The following is a 20,843-nucleotide window of genomic DNA, read 5'->3' on the forward strand; positions in this document are numbered from 1 at the left end:
GGAAGCCTGGTGGGCTGCCGTCTCTGGGGTCGCACAGAGTCGGACACGACTGAAGCGACTTAGCAGCAGCAGCAGCAGAGGGGCAGAGGGGCAGAGGGGCGGCGAGGCGGCAGGAGGCGGAGAGGAGCTGCAGACAGACAGACCCGGCGGGGCGGGGCGGGGCGGGGCGGGGCAGACGGGGAAGGAGGGCGGTGCTGGCAGCTCGGAGACAGAGTACCGCAGGGACCTCGGCCGACTCCGACCGCCGAAGGGGAACCAGCGCAGCCATGTTGGAGGCGTTGGGCTCCCTGGCGGCTGCCCTCTGGGCCGCGCTCCGTCCTGGCACTGTCCTGCTGGGGGCCATCGTCTTTCTCCTCTTGACTGATCTCCTCAACAGGCGGCGTCCAAAGAACTATCCGCCGGGGCCCCCGCGCCTGCCCTTCGTAGGCAACTTCTTCCAACTGGACTTTGAGCAGGGACACCTGTCGCTTCAGCGGGTAGGAGCGGGCGAAGGTGCCCGCGCGCCTCCTGACCCTGACCTGCGGGACAGGGGCCATTCCGGGGAGGGCGGGAGGATATGGGTTCTGAGGCTGAAGCGGGCACCTGCTTTGAACCTCTCTCTTTTCCCCAGTGACTGGCATGATTACACCACCCGTGATTTCCCGGGGTGAAATATTGTTAACTGTTTACTGTTGAGTGTGTTAGATACGATGCGTTCTCTGTCACTTAACTGAAGGCCTTGTTACATACTATTGGGACTTTCTATTTATAATATGATCAGTTTATCTTTTTAATATCATTATCCTTGGGGAAAAAAATCCCGTATTTTGCCACTCGGTAAAATGGTGATAAATACTATCTAAATCCTTACCGTTTTTCAACTGAATTGCTCCTAACTCCACAAGGACTGAGCCCCTCACATTTAGCCTCCTCACCCAGCGGTCCACGCTCACTAATCATTTTTATTTATTTATTTATTTCTAATTTTATTTTATTTTTAAACTTTACATAATTGTATTAGTTTTGCCAAATATCTTAAATGTCACTCCGTTGCTTAGATTTTGTTAGTGATCCCTGCTGCTTCCCAGAGTTCTTGTTCCTTAGGGAGCTACTTGAGGAGAGCATGGCAATCCACTCTAGTACTCTTGTCTGGAGAATCCTATGAACAGAGGAGCCTGGCAGCCTACAGTCCATGGGGTCGCACAGAGTCGGACAGGACTGAAGCGACTTGGCACACAAGATGCCGGGAGCTACTTGGAACCGTTCTTGTAACCTCTTTCCATTTCTTTATAATCATCTCCCATCTGCTGCTGCTAAGTCGCTTTAGTCGTGTCCGACTCTGTGCGACCCCATAGATGGCAGCCCACCGGTTCCCCCGTCCCTGGGATTCTCCAGGTAAGAACACTGGAGTGGGTTGCCATTTCCTTCTCCAATGCATGAAAGTGAAAAGTGAAAGTGAAGTCGCTCAGTCGTGTCCAACTCTTAGCAACCCCATGGACTGCAGCCTACCAGGCTCCCCCGTCCATGGGATTTTCCAGGCAAGAGTACTGGAGTGGGGTGCCATTGCCTTCTCCGCATCTCCCATCAGGGCTCCCTAATTATGGCCATTCTGAATTCCTTAATATTTCCTCCAACATAAAAGCACTTTCTCAAGCACCTTCAGCTGCTTCCCTGCCTCCCATCACAGTGCTGACAGACAGCACTGTGATAGATGGTTATGAACATTAAATAAAACAGTGAATGGTCAATACTAACACTGCTTATTATAGGTTCCCAACAAATAACAGTTCTCCTTGAATGCCTGGAGCACTTTAAACACGAGTGTGTAATACAAACTCAAGTTCAGATGGAGAAGGTTTTTTATCAACTTTCTGGAAGAAACACACAATTGGTACCAGTTAAGTGACTGGATTTGTCTCCGGAGTTTTAAAGCTTGTCTCCTTAACCTGTCAGTTCAGTTCAGTTGCTCAGTCATTTCCAACTCTTTGCGACCCCCATGGACTGCAGCATGCTAGGCTTCCCTGTCCATCACCAACCCCTGGAGCTTAATCAAACTCATGTCCATCGAGTGGGTGATGTCATCCACCCATCTCATCCTCTGTCACCCCCTCTCCTCCTGCCTTCAATCTTTCCCAGCATCAGGGTCTTTTCTAAGGAGTCTAACCCTGTACCTTTGTTTAATAAATATGTTATTTAACTTCCAAGTATTGGGAGATTTTTCTGTTTTCTTTCTGTTAATGATTTCCAGTTGGAGTCCATTATGGTCAGAGAACATATATGATTTCAACTTTGAAAAAATTATGTTAAAGTTGACCCAAGACAGAGTCCATACATACTTGAAAAATAATGTATTCTGCTCTTGAGTGGAATGTTCTGTACTATATGTCAGTTAGACCTTATTAGATGAATCAGTTGTTTAGTGCTCCTGAACCCTTGTTGACTTCTTAGCTACTAATTCTATCAATTACTAGGAGAGGCTTGTTAAAGTCTGCAACTTATAATTAAAGGTTTCTCTGTGTATCTATTCAGTTCTGGTAGTTTTCTTGTATGTGTTTCACAGCACTTTTATTTGGCACATATGCACTAAAATTGTTATGTCGTCTTTGTGAATTTGTTATCTTCTTATTAGGTAATGTCCCTCTTTTTCTCTGGTAATTTTCTTTCCCTGAATTTTGCTTTATCTGATATAGTATAGCCACACCAGCTCTCAGCTCTCTTTTGATTAATATTTACATAGTATATGCTTCTCTATTTATTTACTTTTAACCTACTTATATCATTCTATTTGAAACATATAGGTAGGTAAATTTTTGTTCATGCTTCTAATATCAAACATTTAATTGGTGAGTTTAGATCATTTATATTTAATGTAATTATTGATTTGTTAAAACTTAAGTCTGCCAATTTATTATTTGTTTCCTATTTTTCACTTTGTTTTTTCACTCATCTTGTTTTTTACTCTTCGTTTTTTCTCCTTTCCTCTCTTCCTGTAGGTCACTTGAATATTTTTTTAGAACTCCATTTTCATTTATCTATAGTGTTTTTGAGTATGTTTCTTTGTATTGTTTTTTAAATGCTTGCTGTAAAGATTACATGCTATGCATACATAACTTATTGCAGTAAGTATCAGTGGTTTATCACTTCAGGTGGAATACACACACCTTAAAACTCTTTAGGTCCCTTTACCTTCCCCCACTTTATAATATACAAATTATCTTAAGTATTATCTCTATATACACTGAGAACCACCTCAGACAGTATTATAATTTTTCTTTTAACTGTCAAACACAACGTGTTAAATTCAAGAAGATTAGTCTACTGTATTTACCCATTTCTCTGAAGAACTTTCTTTAGCCATTCTTTTAGAACTGGTCTGCTGAAAAAAAAAATTATCTTAGCTTTCCTTCATCTAAGAATGTTTTTATTTCATCTTCATTTCTGAAGTATATTATCACTGGATATAGAATTCTAGGTTGACAGTTTTCTTTTATTAAACCCTTGAAAATGTAGTGCTACTTCTTTCTGGCCTAGGAACTAGGGTTCCTCATGAAAAATCTGCTGTAATTTGAACTGTTGTTCCCCATAAGTAATGAATTGTTTTCCTCTACATGCTTTGAAAGCTATGTTTTCTTAGTTTTTAGATTTCAGAAATTCAATTATATGCCTTAGTGTTGAATTCTTTGGATTTATTGGGTTCACTCACAACTTCTTGCCTCAGTCAGTTTAAGTAGGACCAAATTTGAGAATTTTTCAGCCTTTATTCCTTCAAATATTTTTTCAAGTCCATATTTTTTCCTTCTTGTCCTCTTTGGCACTGATGATGCAAGTGATAGATCTTCTCCTATTCTAACATCAGTCCCTGAAGCTCAGTTTTTGATCTCTTCTCAGCCTATTTTCTCTGTATTGTTCAGATTGGACACTTTCTGCTGATGTCTTTAGTTTCACTGATTATCCTGTCATTACCACTTTGCCACTGAATTGCTCTAATGAGTTTTTGTTTAGTTATTGTTTTTCAATTCTAAAATTTCTTTTTTGTTCATATGTATATTTTCTGGCTCTTGGTTAAGATTTTCTATTTAAAATTTTTTCAAGAGTGTAATTGTTTATGGAAACATGTTTTCAATAGCTGGTTTAAAATCTTTAATCAGTAATTACAGCATCTTTATCATCTCAGTATTGGTTTCAACTCGTTCACTTTGAGATTTCTCTGGTTCTTGATAACATGAGTAATTTGGGACTATACTCTGGACATTTTGTGTATGTACATGACTCTGGACTCTATGTAAATCTTTTATTTTTGCAGATAGTCAACCTGCTTATGTTTAGAATGTTCACTTTTGAGAATTGTGGTTCAAGTGTCAGTTTAGGTTATAAGGCCTTTGCAGTGCTCTATTGGTGTACTCCACTTATATATTGTTCACCTCAATAGGACTCTAACCCACATTCTCCTCAGTGCAGGCTGGAGAGAATGAGGATGGGGACAAAAGACTGGGGCCCCTCTGAGTAGGGTAGCCTCTCCCTTACTACAGGGGGTGGGGAGAAGTCAGTAATCTAACCATATTATCTCCATGGAATATGGGTACCTCCTTATTTTTGTAGAGTTGTAGAAATCAGGATTTTGCCCACTGACTCCTTCAAGGAGTCTCTTTTCTGCAGTTCAGGGGTGAGATAGTTATAATTCAGCTTACAAACTCAGTAGGGGAGAAGTACTCCCTTGCTGTAGAGACAGGATGAAGGCAGGATGCAGAGACAGGATGAAGGCAAGTTTTCATGCATCTTTAGTACTGTAGCTTCCCATTAGGATGGGGGAGGATTACAGCTCTTACGGTATTTGTCTCTGGAACAGGAAGGTAGAAAGGTTGAGTATTCTGTCCTGGTGGATCACTGTTTATCTGGTTCATTTGCTACAAAGAATGGGACTTTATTTGTGTTAATTTTGTATGTGCCAGTTAGTATCATGAGGCTGAGGAGGAGTAAAATGGGATGCTTTTACTCACTCTTGTCTGAAATCAGAAACTTGATCTGTGCCCTTGTTTTGGCAAGATAGATATGACTGGAGAGGTTAAATGATTTGCCTCATATCATAAAACTGGCCAAGGATCATACTGAGCCTAGGGCCTTATCTCTGGCAAAAGATTTTTAATCAGAAGTGTTGTTTTATTTTATATAAGTTTGCAATTAAATATTTCTAGTTGTAAAAAATAGAGTTTAAATAATGTGATTTGGCTGTAATTAAATTTGCATTCAAGCAGTTTGGAAACATTAAGCGCCTGTCATTATCTATCATTACCTATATATCTTTACTTACCTATCTACCAGTACCTATCATTAACTATCTGCTGTAATATTAACAGGGCTTTGCAGGTGGCTCAGTGGTAAAGAATCTGCCTGCCAATGCAGGAGCCACAGGAGATGTGGGTTCAATTCCTGGGTTGGGAAGATCCCCTGGAAGAGGAAATGGCAACCCACTCCAGTATTCTTGCCTGGAAAATCTCATGGACAGAAGAGCCTGGTAGGCTGCAGTCCAGGGGTTGCAAAGAGTTGGACACAACTGAATAACATAGCAGGCACTTAACACTGACTAGCTTCTAGGTCTTGTATGTGGATTCATTTTCATTTAATCTTCACAAAAGGCACACAAGTTAGAAATCTTTTGATGTTTCCATTTTACCACTGAGGAAACAGGCTGAAAATAGTAAAGCAGTTAGCCTAAGTTATTCAGCGTAGGTCATGGCCAAACAAGGCCTTGGACACATGATTATTTGACTCATATATTTATTCTCTACTGATGCTATCTGACTTTTCATGCTATAGCTAGAGGATAATTGACTTACTCATGGGTTCATTTATGCAACAGACATTTATGAAGTGCTTATCATATGACAGGCACAGTACAAGACAGTGTATGATCAAATGTGTGGTATAACCTTTGTGGTAAACCAGGTGATATGTCATTATGTGGGATCACTATGAATGGGAAGCAATGGGGATAGCTTCTATAGAATGTTAAATTTGGCTGGACTGGAAAGGAATCTTAGGCAAGAGGTTATATGGAGTAAAGTAGACAGGAGATTTTTAAATGGGGGAAGTGACATCAGGTAAAATGAAGTGAGAAGGCAGTGAAGAAACTGGCCAATTTATATGGCATGATGGGAACCATGAACCACTCTTATTTTTTCTCCTGTTTCTAAACTTCCTATACCACAGCTGCATGGCTTATTGTAGGAGCATATTTTTAAGTAAGAGAAAATCTTATTGGACTGAATTGGGAGAACCGTAGATAAGGTGAATAAATGTTTTAGTGAGGATATACATGGAGCTGCTTGTAATAAAAAAGGCCCCAAAATACAGTCATCTAAAAAAAAAAAAAGATTGGAATTTATCTCTCTCACACAAGTAAGTTCAGATATAGGCCAGAAGACCAGGATTGGAAGACTGCTTTGTACCACAAGGTCATCTAGAAACCGCACTTCCTTCTGTCTTATTGTTCTCGTCCTACAACATCAGCATACATAAGGTCCATTCCATGGAAAGGGAAAGTGGGAGGTGATGAGAAGCAACCTTCCTTTAAGAGCATAACCCAGAAGATGCACATATCACCACTGCTCCCATTGTCAGGTATCTCACTGGCCACACCTGGAGAAGCTTGGACATGTGGGTTTTAATTGGGATGTCATGTGGCCCACTAATCTTTAGGGAGTCTGTCACTCAGAAGAAGAGAGATAATATCTTCATGCTTTCATTTAAAGATGAGACAGTGAGTTATAAAGAGCCCAATTTTATACCCATCAGCTGTGCTGTCTATCTCCTTGCCTCTTTTTCCAAAAACAAAGAATGCATTATAGGATTATTGTAAGAACCTAATAAGTTCAAGAATATCAGTTTATTGCCAAGGTGCTTCGTGCATAGTTGATGCTTCTTCCTATATCTACCACCCAACCCCACCTTCTTCAAAAACTTATAGTAACAAACTCTAGGAAAAACCAGTCATTGGCTGCATACCAGGCATCACTTGTCTGGCCTGATTGCTGTATGGGCTCCATCAATCTACTCTCTGGCCACTTCCCCTCCATTCCTTTGTCCAGATCTAACCAGAGTCATTTTGCTAAAACACACTGTCAAATATATCAATAACAATAAATAATTGTATTATTTATTTTAGTATTGTGGTTACTTATCACCACCATCCCAAAGATGGAAACTAATAATAGCCCCCATTTTATAGATTTGAAAACTGGGACAGAGAGAAGGTAAATAACTAAAGCAAAAATCACATAGAAAGTAACAAGCAGAAGCTGGATACAGGTTTGTATAACTTCAAAATCCAGGTTCTTAAGCATTCACTGCCCTTACCTCTCATTCAGTTTTCTGCTGCTGCTGCTGCTAAGTTGCTTCAGTCGTGTCCGACTCTGTGCAACCCCATAGACTGCAGCCCACTAGGCTCCTCTGTCCCTGGGATTCTCCAGGCAAGAATACTGGAGTGGGTTGCCATTTCCTTCTCCAATGCATGAAAGTGAAAAGTGAAAGTGAAGTCGCTCAGTCATGCCCGACTCTTCTCGACCCCACGGACTGCAGCCTACCAGGCTCCCCCGTCCATGGGATTTTCCAGGCAAGAGTACTGGAGTGGGGTGCCATTGCCTTCTCTGCATTCAGTTTTCTAGCTAGAAACAAAACAAGATCCAAATTATTTCACTTGACATTAAGATATCCTTGGTCTATTTCGCAGTACCTTGTCAGGCTTGTTTCCCCACTTCCTACATAAACAAAAAGGTGTTTGTTTGTTTCCAGGAACGTATGCTAGTCTTCGGTCCCCTTATGTGTTCCCTACTTTCCCCCATTTGATAATTTATTGTATAGAATGGTAATACTAAGAAGAACTGTTTACTTATCTGTATGCTCCATTAGATTGGGGGCATCTTAAACTTCAGGGTCTATACCCCCAGCAATGGGCCTTGACCTACCATAGGGTTAGTGCTCTTTAATGAACCTATACAGTAGTCAGAAAAGAGAGCTCACTTGTTCCTGAAAGCCGTTTCCCTGTCTTTGCATTTGTGTATGCCGTTCCCACAGTCTAAAATCTTTGCCTTCACAATACATGTCCTTTTGCCAGTACCCTGACCTTCATTTACAGTCTGGCCCAAATATCGTCCTCTTGGACACTTTCTCCCATATATTGAGTGGAAATTGTTCTCCTCTTTCAATAGCTTCATGCGCCTTGCCCCAGAATGGTAACATATTTCATCTTCTTCTATGCATTAGTTTTTTTCTGCAGTCAGCCTTCCTCAGGAGGCTTTGGCACTTCAGGAAAACACCATAGCATAGTGATCTGTGTATTGTCCCCACATATAACATAGCAATGTCAGAAGGTGTCTGACAACTCCAAACCAGTTCATAGAAACCTGTTGGACTTGAATTTGATTTCCACAGGCTCTTCTCAGAAACCTAATATAATCCCAAGAACTACCAGTTAGACCAGTAGTCTTAGCAGGAGTTTGTGGACCTCAGGGGAGTGGTGAACTGCATTTATGCATAAATGTATTCACGTGTACAGGATTTTCCTTTACCAGATCCATGACATACTCTATATTCAAATGATTTTATTGCTTAAAAAATTGTATAAAATGCCATGAAGTTTTATTTCCTATGTCCTTAGGTTTCTCTTTTGTGCTTTATTGGATAGAAGCACTTTTTAATGACAAAAGCAATACAAATACATTGAGTGACACATTTTAAAATATAATTTAATAAGTAAGAGAGACTCTTAGTCCTCCTTGTGTCCAGCCCCCCTCCAAACACACACACACACACACACACACACTTGCCAGTGAGTGTTAGAGCAACAGACGCTGTCACTGCTAGTGGGAGTAAGAGTTGGTGCACTCTTCCTTTTTTTTCCTTTTCTCTTTTTGTGTCTTTGTCTGTTGGTTTTTGGGTTTAAGAACTTAGATAAAGTAGTATTTTCCTCAACTTTACATTTCATGGTTCAGTGTCTTGTCTCACTAACTCAACACTTCTAATTTTTTGTCCTAAACATGTATTTTGCTCCATTTTATTATTTAAGTGCTTAATCTTACATGTGGGAACTTTATCCTTCATATGAAATTTCCTGTAACCTATCACTTTTATTTGCCTCTTATAGCTACTGTGCCATTCCTTTTCTGTTTATTTTTCTGTTTTCATTCCTTAAGCCTGTTTCAGACTCCTGAACCACCTTTTTTACACTTTTTTACACTGCTGCATTAATTTCTACTATACAGCAGAGTGATTCAGTTTATATATATATACACTTATTTATATATGTGTATTCTTTGTGATGTTCTTTTTCACAATGGTGTATCACAGAATACTGAGTATGGTTCCCTGTGTTATACTGCAGGACCTCGTTGTTTTTCCACCCTATATATAATAGTTTGCATCTGCTAATCGTAAATTCCCACTCCGTCCGTCTCCCATGCCCCACCGCTGCAACCACACATCTGTTCTCTGCGTCCCTGTCTGTCTCTGTTTTGTAGACAGCTTCATTTACGTTATACTTTAGATTCCACATATAAGTGATACCATATGGTATTTGTCTTTTTCTAACTTAGTTCACTTAGTACGATATTCTCTAGGTCCATCCACGCTGCCACAAATGGCATTATTTCATTCTTTTTATGACTGAGCAGTATTTCGTCTTATACATGTACCACCTTTTCTTTAGCCGTTCGTCTGCCAATGGACATCTAGGTTATTTCCATGTCTCAGCAATTGTGAATAGAGCTGCTGTGAACATGTATGCATTGTTTTGAATTATGGTTTTGCCCAAAAGTATGGCAGGAGTAGGATTGCTGGATCACGTGGCAACAGTATGTTTCGTTTTCTAAGGAACCGCTGTACTGTTTCCGTAGTGACCGGACCTTCTTACATCCCCACCAACAGTGTAGGAGACCGACAGCCTTATTTTTAACCTCTTTTTTCCCTTATACTGTCCCTTTCTTAACAACTTGTTTATTGTTGTACATTGAAGTGTATTCTCTATCTTACAAAATCTCAGATGACACTGGGACTTAAGTTTACCTCCAAGTAAAGCCATTGGCACAGTGACTGGCATGGTTATGTAAGAATTGGTAGACATCACCATCATTGGTACCAGGACTGCAGGAGGTCATTTGATGTATCCACGTTTATACTATTGATCACACCATAAAAATGTTTGATCTAGTTCTGCTGGACTAGAAATACACTTGGGCAGAAAGTTCTAAGTGATAGAACTCTGTAGAAGTTCACTTCAGTAAACACTAATGGAATGCCTAATTCCTTCCAAGAACAAGCTGAGGTTCCAGATTGTATCCATTGTCAGTAAGGAGTTCTTTAGTTTAAACTGAGATTTTCAGCCATTCCAAAAATATTTTTACTGTATATTCTAAAATAGTCAAGAAATCCTTTCTAAAGTAAAACCTAAGAAGTTCATCCAGGCATTCAGCTCAATGAAATAAAATGTCTTGATTTAAGAGACCCATTCCTGCCATTTTTTAGAACAAAGACATGTACTTTAAAGCCAGACCAGACTGAGATGGAATCCTGGCTCTTCTCTTTATAACAAGACAGACTTACCGTGCTGGTAATGAGCAAACACAGCTGGAAGACTCTGGACTAAAAGAACGATGGAAGGATTGAGTTCAGCCTTGGCCTTTAACATGGGAGCAGGGTGTAGAATGAGACTAAATCCATGGTATCTGCTTTGATGGGCCAGTGGGGTCCAGGGCATTTGGAGAGACATGGGGGAGCATCAGTCATGGCAGGTGGGGAGATGGGGCCATAGACCCCTGGAGGAAATATGTGCTTCTGTTTGATACACAGCCTGCAGCAGGACACAGCCCTGCACACTGGGGGCAGAGGCAGGGCCTATCTAGATTGCTGTCTTGAGTAAACATATCAGGGAAGACATTGATTAATGACTGTTGACTGCAGTCCAAATCATATTTGCACATACCTGCACGTTTGTGTACACTCCTGACCCACCCACCCACTCTTCCATTCTCTCTCTCTCCCCTCCCCCCAGATCCCTCACCCTCAGTCTCACATTCTTTCTCTCCATCCACTAAACTCTAAGTTCCTATCACCATCTCAGGTCCATGGCTTTGTCCTTAAATCTTACATAATGCCTGGAAAATTGTCACCAACGTGCAATAGCTTTGCAACCTTGGCTAAGTTACTTCTTGCTGAAAGACAAGGAAAATCATTACTGCCACAGGGCAGTTGTAGGTTAAATGAGATAAAACATGAAAGGTAGTTATCATGGCACCCAGTAGATGTGGTTGTCTGTGACCACCAGGGCCTTTCTCCCGACATCATCCCTGTGTTCTTGTCCTATCTTTCACCATGCACAAGCACACCCGCATCCCTTTGCACACAGAGCCCATTCATTCCCCAGAGACTCGAGTGGCTATCTGCCAGGGACCAGGGAACAAAGTGCCTTTCACATTTCTGTTCTCATTTTTCTCCATAGAATTATTTGAGGGAAAGAATTATTTTCTCACTTTAATGCAACTGGGGAACTGAGGAACTGGGCAACTGGGGAACTGAGACTCAAAAACAAAAAAAAACTAAGCAATTTTCCCTGGAGCTCGCAGCTAGTCAGCCACAGAGTTAAGACTTACACTCGGCTCCAGAATCAGTGTGCTCTTCTCCCAGCCTTATGATGAATTTTCTGTCACCTAAAACATGTTGAGGAAAAGGACATTCTATCAAGCAGACGTGATTTACTAAGAAGTCCATGTTCACTAGTCACATCTCTGCCTTCTCTGGTAAGGCACATGGGCTGAATTCTGCCCTTTACTAGACACGAAGATACTTGAGGTTAGATACCTTGTTTATCTTGTTAAATCTTTATGCCTTATTCTCAGGAGAAATGGCGGATACTCAATTCAAGGAAGTCGAACATATGAATGAATGTTTATAAGGAATGTCCACGTCCTATAGTAGATTCGACCGGAGGCTAGTTGAGAAGAGGAGAATTGGAAACAGAAACATCCCCATCAAACCTGGGTGCATAACATGGATGCGCGCACACACACACACACACACACACACACACACACACACATACCCTTCCTGTCCCATCCAAGCTCCCACAGCCACACATACTCTACATTCCATGACACACAGACATGCGCATATTCTATGACTATTTTTACTATTTTTTAGTTTGTGAAGAAATACGGGAACCTTTTTAGCCTGGAATTCGGTGACTTGCCTTCAGTTGTTATAACTGGATTGCCCTTAATCAAAGAAGTCCTTGTCTACCAGGACCAAAACTTTGTGAACCGCCCCATAAGCCCTATTCGAGAGCGTGTTTTTAAGAAAAATGGTAAGTTTCTTGACTAATATAAGATGTGTACATTTGATATTCTTATAGTCTGTGAAAGGTACTTTTGTTTCTGTAATTCTCCAACACTCCCAGGGACTAGGCCCCTCATAAGTTCCTGCCCCTTAAGGAAGCTGAGTGCCCTCATTTCTCTGTTGAAGGTACCTCCTCAGGGCCCCTGGCAGGGTCCACCCTAATGTCAGGGATTTGGGAAAAGCGACATCACCTGCATGAACTCACTCTGGATGCTTAGATAAATAAGTATCCTCATCACTCAGTGATGTGATGTGTTTTTTCGCAGAGGAAAGGCAATGAATTCTCAGGCTCTCTTTCTCCACTCAGATCTCTTCCCCTAGGAAAATGGATGTGGATCAGCTTCCTCCTCCTCTTGATTATGTGATCCCTTCTTGCGTCTCGCTTCTTGTGATCTGTTGTTAAGGCTGTGCCTTACAAGATATCTCGAGGCTTCCATTTTTGTTAGAAGGGTTTGGGGTTTCCCTGGTGGCTCAGTGGTAAAGAATCTGCCTGCCAGTGTAGAAGACATGGGTAGATCCCACATACCGCGGAGCAGCTAAGCCTGTGCACCACAAATACAGAAGCTGTGCTCCGCAAAAAGAGAAACCACCACAGTGAGAAGCCAGTGCACTGCAACTAGAGAGCAGCCCCTGCTTGTCCCAACTAGACAAAAGCCCACAGCAGTGAAGACCCAGCAGAGCCATAAATAAGTAAAATCATTGAAATGGAAAAAGAGGGGTTTAGCATAAATACTTAAAATGATTATTAAATTTACACGTTTAAAAATCTAAATGAAAAACTCAATATTCTACGAAAGCACCATATTATTAGGTGCTTCTCAATTTCTCTTTGAAATATTTTACCCACTAACTCTACATGCATTCACTGTGTTTATTTGCCATATGAAGCCTGGTGGTCAGCACCAGTAACAGAACAGCGAGGAGAATGACAAAGTCCTTATTTTTCTGTAACTTACATTTCATTCAGAAAAACAGTATCAGTTACTCTAACAATTTAAGACCTTAGTGTTATGAAGATAAGAGCATAATGTACTTCCTAAGAGTGTCTAATATCCTGAGACTTAGGTAAAGCTAACACAGTGACAGTTAATATCATAAAGTGAAAAAACTATCAGGTGGAGGGAATGGAGTATGAAAAGTCTCTGAGGTGGGAAGAAGGACACTGAACTGGAGGAACTGAAAGGTGACCAGTGTTGCCGCACAGGGATTAAATGGAGATGAAGCTGCTGAGTTCTAACAGGAATAGTTCATGCAAATTAAGGATGTTGCTTTTTATCCTAAGAACAATGGAAGCTCCTGCATGGTTTCAGTATAGAAAGGGATCATCATACTTACACGGTACATTTTAAAGACTTCTCAAAGCTATAATGTGAAGAATGGAATAAAGGGAGCAAGAGACTATTGCAGCGTTTTAGGTGAGACGAGATGGTGGCCTGGACTAGGGAGGTGGAGAGAAATAGCACTCCAACAGGTTAGACCAGGAGAGCGACTGTGAAGATACATGTATTTAAGTTTCTAAGGAGGAAAATCCGGTAGGACATGATGACCCAGACAGAGGGAGAATGAGGTGTTGAGGTAGACACCCAAATGGGTAGGTAAAGGAAAGAAGGGACATGTGGAAGAGGACAAAGTGTTGGCTGGCCTGGAGAGTTGTATAGAGCAAATAATGAATTCAGTTATAGATATGCTGAGTGTGAAATGCATTTAAATCTGCAGAGTCAAGCAGATACTCGTATATGTGTCTAGTGCTGAGGGCCAGAAATAGATATTAACTATCAGTAGATTTCACTTAAAATTTTAGGAACTAATGAGATTTCCCCCAAAATGGAATATAGATAAAGAGAAAAGACTTCAGGCCTAGTCTTGAAGAGCTCCATCATTTCAAAATTCAATAGAAGATGAATTAACAAAAGATACAGGAATTTCTCTGTGGTCAGAGATTAAAGGAGGGAAATCTAGAGAGTGTGGTGTCCTGGACACCATTGGAAGAGAGTGTTTCAAGAAAGAAACATCTCATGCTGATGACACATGGTGGTGAGGCTGAAAAGGATCCTGGACTGGACAGCAGGGAAGATCATGTCCTTGTCGTGGGGTAAGCCAAAGTCAGGTATAAGAGTGAGTTGAAGAGTACTCTGGAAGTAAATAAATGAAAGGATGGTGACCTCCCCTGTGTTATGAAATAAATGATCATTTATTGAACACACAAAGATGGATTGTTTTCCTCTGCCTGTGTTGTCCACTCTGCATAGATGTTTCACTCTTCCGTGCTTTCTTGAGTGATTCATTTATTTTCAAGGCCTGGTTTAGATAAGATCTCACCTAAAGGACTTACCTTGTGAATATGGATTTTGTCTAATCCACAAGTGCACTCTTAGTATGTTGTATGATACAAATATTTACATATACTTATATGACAAGTCATCAAAAATGGACTTTGGAGTCAAACAGACTTGAATTTCAATCCTGTTCAGTTGCTTGCTAACTCTGTGACATTGCAGAGTTTATTTTATCTCTTACACCTCAGTTTCCTTTTCAATAATGCATTAAAAATGCTAAAAGGTCTTTCATTATGAGTAGTCAGTAAATGCTAGCCATTGTATCCATTGCTTTGGGATTATTTCTCTGAATAGTTTCAAACACCTTAAAGCCCTTCCCCTTCCTTTCATGTGATACATTGTTCCTCATGGGTCTTGTTGACTTTCTTTTCATAATGTTGGCTTTCTTTTTCCCAGGCTTGATCATGTCCAATGGCCACATATGGAAAGAGCAAAGAAGGTTCTCCCTGACAGCTCTGAGGAACTTTGGTTTAGGAAGGAAGAGCTTAGAGGAACGCATACAGGAAGAAGTTGCCTACCTCATCCAGGCAATAGGAGAGGAGAAAGGTGAGCAGGTCCTAGGACAGGTACAGGGACTGTGGTTCATGCTTTCACTAACCAGATGCTCATCAATACCTACATTTCTGTCATAAGCCCAGGACTGTGTTGGGTGATTAGGCGATAACAGTGAACAGCTAACCATGAACTGCCATTATGGAGCTTGAGTGTTAAGAAGAAGATGGATATAAAACTCATTATTGGTTTTAAATCCTGGTCATCAATTTGACTTCCAGGCATTGACTGAATACTTGCTGTGTGTCAGACCTATGTAGGGTGCTGGGACCACAGTTTCAGATATAGTTCTGTAGTCAGTGTGTTATATGCCACGTAGAATATACTCTGGAAAATAGGAACGAACCAATCTGAAGTCTCTATCTCTTCTTCTGCTTCCAGGACAGCCTTTCAACCCTCACTTCAAAATCAACAATGCTGTTTCCAATATTATTTGCTCCATCACCTTCGGGGAGCGGTTTGACTACCAGGATGATCAGTTCCAGGAGCTGCTGAGGCTGCTGGATGAGGTCACCTACTTAGAGACAACAGTGTGGTGCCAGGTGAGGCGGTTCTCACTTCCTACCTTGGAGAAGGACAATGAGCTGATGTCAGACAGAGATGGGTTCTTCCTTTTATTTTTTTCTTAAGTTAACACAACCGTTTAAAATTGACTTTGACAAACATGTCTGAAGTCAGTCTGTTGAATTTGATGTTTTGTGTAACATTGATGAACATTGATTATAGACAAAGAGGGCTTCCCAGGTGGCTCAGTGGTTTAAAAAAAAAAAAAAAATCTACTTGCCAATGCAGGTGACGCTGAAGATGAATTGGGAAGATCCCCTAGAGGAGAAAATGGCAACCCACTCCAGTATTATTGCCTGGAGAATCCCATGGACAGAGGAGCCTGGCAGGCTACAGTCCATGGGTTCACAAAGAGTTAGATGCTACTTTCATATATGCACTAATTACTGGAAAATTGAGTTCAGTAATGGGACTTCAGTGGATACCAGGCTGACTGTTCCCAAGGAATAAAAATCCTGGGAGGTTAGGAGGGAGCAATAGGGCAGGGTAAAAAGCATTTCTTAGAGATCCAAAGTAGACCAGGCACTTTGATGGACAACTATACATACTTTATCTCAGTTAATTTATTTTTTTACAGCAGTTCTTTTTTTTTAAATTTTATTTTATTTTTAAACTTTACAATATTGTATTAGTTTTGCCAAATATCGAAATGAATCCGCCACAGGTATACCTGTGTTCCCCATCCTGAACCCTCCTCCCTCCTCCCTCCCCATACCCTCCCTCTGGGTCGTCCCAGTGCACCAGCTCCAAGCATCCAGTATCGTGCATCGAACCTGGACTGCTGACTCGTTTCATACATGATATTATACATGTTTCAATGCCATTCTCCCAAATCTCCCCACCCTCTCCCTCTCCCACAGAGTCCATAAGACTGATCTATACATCAGTGTCTCTTTTGCTGTCTCGTACACAGGGTTATTGTTACCATCTTTCTAAATTCCATATATATGCGTTAGTATACTGTATTGGTGTTTTTCTTTCTGGCTTACTTCACTCTGTATAATAGGTTCCAGTTTCATCCATCTCATTAGAACTGATTCAAATGTATTCTTTTTAATGGCTGAGTAAATACTCCATTGTGTATATGTACCTCAGCTTTCTTATCCATTCATCTGCTGATGGGCATCTAGGTTGCTTCCATGTCCTGGCTATTATAAACAGTGCTGCAATGAACACTGGGGTACACGTGTCTCTTTCCCTTCTGGTTTCCTCAGTGTGTGTGCCCAGCAGTGGGATTGTTGGATCACAAGGCAGTTCTATTTCCAGTTTTTTAAGGAATCTCCACACTGTTCTCCATAGTGGCTGTACTAGTTTTCATTCCCACCAACAGTGTAAGAGAGTTCCCTTTTCTCCACACCCTCTCCAGCATTTATTGCTTGTAGACTTATGGATTGCAGCCATTCTGACTGGCGTGAAATGGTACCTCATAGTGGTTTTGATTTGCATTTCTCTGATACTGAGTGATGTTGAGCATCTTTTCATGTGTTTGTTAGCCATCTGTATGTCTTCTTTGGAGAAATGTCTATTTAGTTCTTTGGCCCATTTTTTGATTGGGTCATTTATTTTTCTGGAGTTGAGCTGTAGGAGTTGCTTGTATATTTTTGTGATTAGTTGTTTGTCAGTTACTTCATTGGCTATTATTTTCTCCCATTCTGAAGGCTGCCTTTTCACCTTGCTAATGAAATGGATCATCCTGATGTATGCAAGCAGATATGGGAATGTGTAAACAAATCCACATAGTGTTCCACTGGCTCTGTGTTAAGTGTGGTATGGCTCTCATGTCATTTGGTCATGAAAATAACCTTTGCCCCCATTAGCAGCTAGTTTAGGTAGATACAGATCATATCATTATTACTACCATTAGCAAAGTACTATAGCTAGAAAGAAACAGACCTAATTGTAAATGCATACCTATCACATTTGAAATCTAGGCAACTTTCCATTACCTTATGCTATCTATTTTCTTTCATATTTTATTAGAAAAAATATATACAAAGACTACTGTATTTCAGTAAAAAATATTTTACCCACATGGAGCTTACCTCATAGTGAGGACAGACAAATAAATACACATATGTGTTTGCCCTAGATATTTAGATACACAGGAATGTAGATACATAGTTAGATACATATACACAGATAAACATACATATTTTACAAATACACACAAATATATATACACACACAACTAATGACAATTGTCATGGAAAAATATAAAACAAAATAAAGGAATGGAAAGAGAGTTCCAGAAGTGCTGCTAATCGTAGGCTCATCAGCTAAGACGGATCCAAATCGGTGACATTTGAGCAGCACATTAAGGAACTGGAGTTACACAGATTTCAGAGGAAAACCATTCTAGATGAAAGAAATAGCAACTACAAAGTCCTAAACAAGAACATTTTTTTTATGTTTGCACAGAGACCAATGGGGCTGGACTGGAAAGAGTAAGGGAGAGCAAGATGGCAGGGAGTCATAGGAGAGGAGGCGCCAGGAGGGTGAGGGGCCAGATCATGTAGAGCTCCCGGCCAGGAGAATGAGGTAGGATCTGTCTAAATGTCTTGGAAAGTCATTGTCGGATTGAGAGTCAGAAAGTGAAATGATCTCATTAAACTTTTAAATGATCTCTATGGCAGCTCAGTGGAAGACGGGCTGAGAAGGGGGTTAGGGAGAGCATCAGGAAACCTGCTGGAGGCTTACAGCATCCAGATAAAAAATGTTAGTACTTTGTACTAGGATGACAAAGCAGATGGAGTGGTGAAAATTGGTCTGAAGTGTCATGTTTTGGATGGAGGGTTGAAATGCTTTGCTGGAAGGGAAAGAAGAGGGTTGAGAAAGAGAAGAGTCAAGGTTGACTCAAAGGATTAAATTTAAGTAAATAAAAGAGATAGGAAAAGACTACGGTTTCCTTGATGTGTTGCTCAGTTGCTCTCATGTTCAACGCTTTGCAACCCCATGGACTTATCTTAAAAAGTAGAAAAACGTCACCCCCCCCCTTTCCTCCATGACAGTTTTATTTGTTCCATCAGCTCTACAATGTCTTTCCAAGGATAATGAATTTCCTTCCGGGTCCACACCAAATGCTCTTCAGTAACTGGAGGAAACTGAAAATGTTTGTTGCCCGTGTGATTGAAAACCACAAGAGAGACTGGAATCCTGCTGAAGCAAGAGACTTCATTGATGCTTATCTCCAGGAGACAGAAAAGGTGAGGAAACCTGAGTTTTTTTCCAAAGTATTGTTCTTAAAGATCAAATGAAGGGATTCTAATATCTTATTGCTGGTGTAAGAAGTCACCACAAACTTGGTAGCTTAAAACAACCAACATTTATCAAGTCAAGGTAGGGGCAGTACTGGCTCTTTCAAGGCTCTAGGGAAGAAACTACTGATGGACTTTTCCAGAGTCTAGAGGCTGCCTTTACTCCTTGACTGACTCATGACCCCTTCCTCCATCTTCAAAGCCATCAATATAGCACCTTTTTCTGCCACCATCTTCACATCTGCTCTTTATGACTTTCTTCCTCCCTCTTCTAAAGACTCTTGTGATTGTATTGGGCCCACTGGGATAATCCAGGATAATTTTCCCATCAAGAGCCTTATTTCAATATATCTAGAGAATTTTGTCTGCCATATAAAATTCACAGATTCTAGAGTTAAGGACATAGACTTCTTTGTGGGTCATTATTCAGCCTACCACAGGGGAGGAAAAATAGAGGCAGTACTTCACAGAATGTAGGAATAACATTAACTCAAAATTGACGGGACAATTAAAAATGAAGACAGAGGTTTATCAGTATTTGGCCTAAGGACTTTAGAAAGACCAAATACTGCCTTTTCGTAATCCATTCTCTACCCATATCTGAAGGACCTGTACATAAAAGGAAAAAAAAAGTATTATTTCATTATTAGCTGGACCAATGCCCAGTCTCCTACACCTTCCCCCAGCTCCCCATTGCAGAACACAGGTAAATCTGAGTCAGATGCGAGTTTAGCCTCAGATGAGAGAGACATTTGCCTTCCTCCCTCATCCCTATGTCATCCACTTTTCAATGTTACTATAGGAAAGAAGCAGGATAAAAGCCAAATGGGATGACCTTTGCCATAGTCATCCCTCTGGTAAACATATCATTGCATTGGTGTCATCATCTTTGACCCGTCAGATTATTCATTCCCAGAGTTGGCAGAATGGATTTCTTTCCAACTCCTCTCTTGTTTCACTTTATTGTGATAACATTAATAGAAGCATTGATTTCTTTTATGAGGAGGAGACTTCACTTACTATAAGATATGCAGGTGTGGGACCACACAGGGAGGAACATTGATACATTCATTGAAGAAAGGTGGTAAAGATGCTGGAGTGCCATGAGGAATGACTGTTGGAATCAGAAAAGTTTAACCTAAAAGGAAAAGATTAATGGGGAGATATGAGAATTACTATGCTGCTGCTGCTAAGTCACTTCAGTCGTGTCGGACTGTGCAACCCCATAGAGGCAGCCCACCAGGCTTCCCTGTCCCTGGTATTCTGCAGGCAAGAACACTGGAGTGGGTTGCCATTTCCTTCTCCAATGCATGAAAGTGAAAAGTGAAAGTGAAGTCGCTCAGTTGTGTCCAACCCTCAGCGACCCCATGGACTGCAGCCTTCCAGGCTCCTCCGTCCATGGGATTTTCCAGGCAAGAGTACTGGAGTGGGGTGCCACTGCCTTCTCAGGAGAATTACTATACTTTAGAGAAATTCAGTTATTGTTTCTGTTGTTGGTACAAACATTCGTTGAGAATTGCTATGTGCCCTTTCCTACTCACATAATTCATAATTCCATCTTAAGAGGTGAGTATTGTTATGTCTGTTTTGTGGAACAGGAATCTGAAGCACAGAAAGGTTTGTTAACTTGCTCGAGTCATACAAATAGTGAATGGTGTCGCTAATATTGGAACCTAGGGCTGTTTGCCAGTGTAATAATAGATTCTGCCTAATTATGGGTGTAAAAAATTAGTTATCCTTTTTGTCCACCAAAGCTAACAAAAGCTTTCAGCACTAC

General features: G+C 40.8%; 1 protein-coding gene across 3 annotated transcripts in view; it reads left to right on the plus strand.

Moving 5' to 3' along the window:
• Positions 1-210: 210 nt before the first annotated feature.
• The window catches only part of LOC530929 (cytochrome P450, family 2, subfamily J), a 41,204-nt gene continuing 20,571 nt past the window's right edge, over positions 211-20,843 (plus strand). For all 3 annotated transcript variants that reach the window (XM_002686348.6, XM_005204529.5, XM_059885335.1), the window contains exons 1-5: positions 211-476; positions 12,166-12,328; positions 15,093-15,242; positions 15,630-15,790; positions 18,839-19,015. In XM_002686348.6, coding sequence (XP_002686394.1) covers positions 267-476; positions 12,166-12,328; positions 15,093-15,242; positions 15,630-15,790; positions 18,839-19,015 — 861 coding nt within the window. In that variant the 5' untranslated portion in view covers positions 211-266. The remainder of the gene's footprint in view (positions 477-12,165; positions 12,329-15,092; positions 15,243-15,629; positions 15,791-18,838; positions 19,016-20,843) is intronic.

This window comes from Bos taurus, chromosome 3 (assembly GCF_002263795.3).
Source record: "Bos taurus isolate L1 Dominette 01449 registration number 42190680 breed Hereford chromosome 3, ARS-UCD2.0, whole genome shotgun sequence".
NCBI classification, from domain to species: domain Eukaryota; kingdom Metazoa; phylum Chordata; class Mammalia; order Artiodactyla; family Bovidae; genus Bos; species Bos taurus.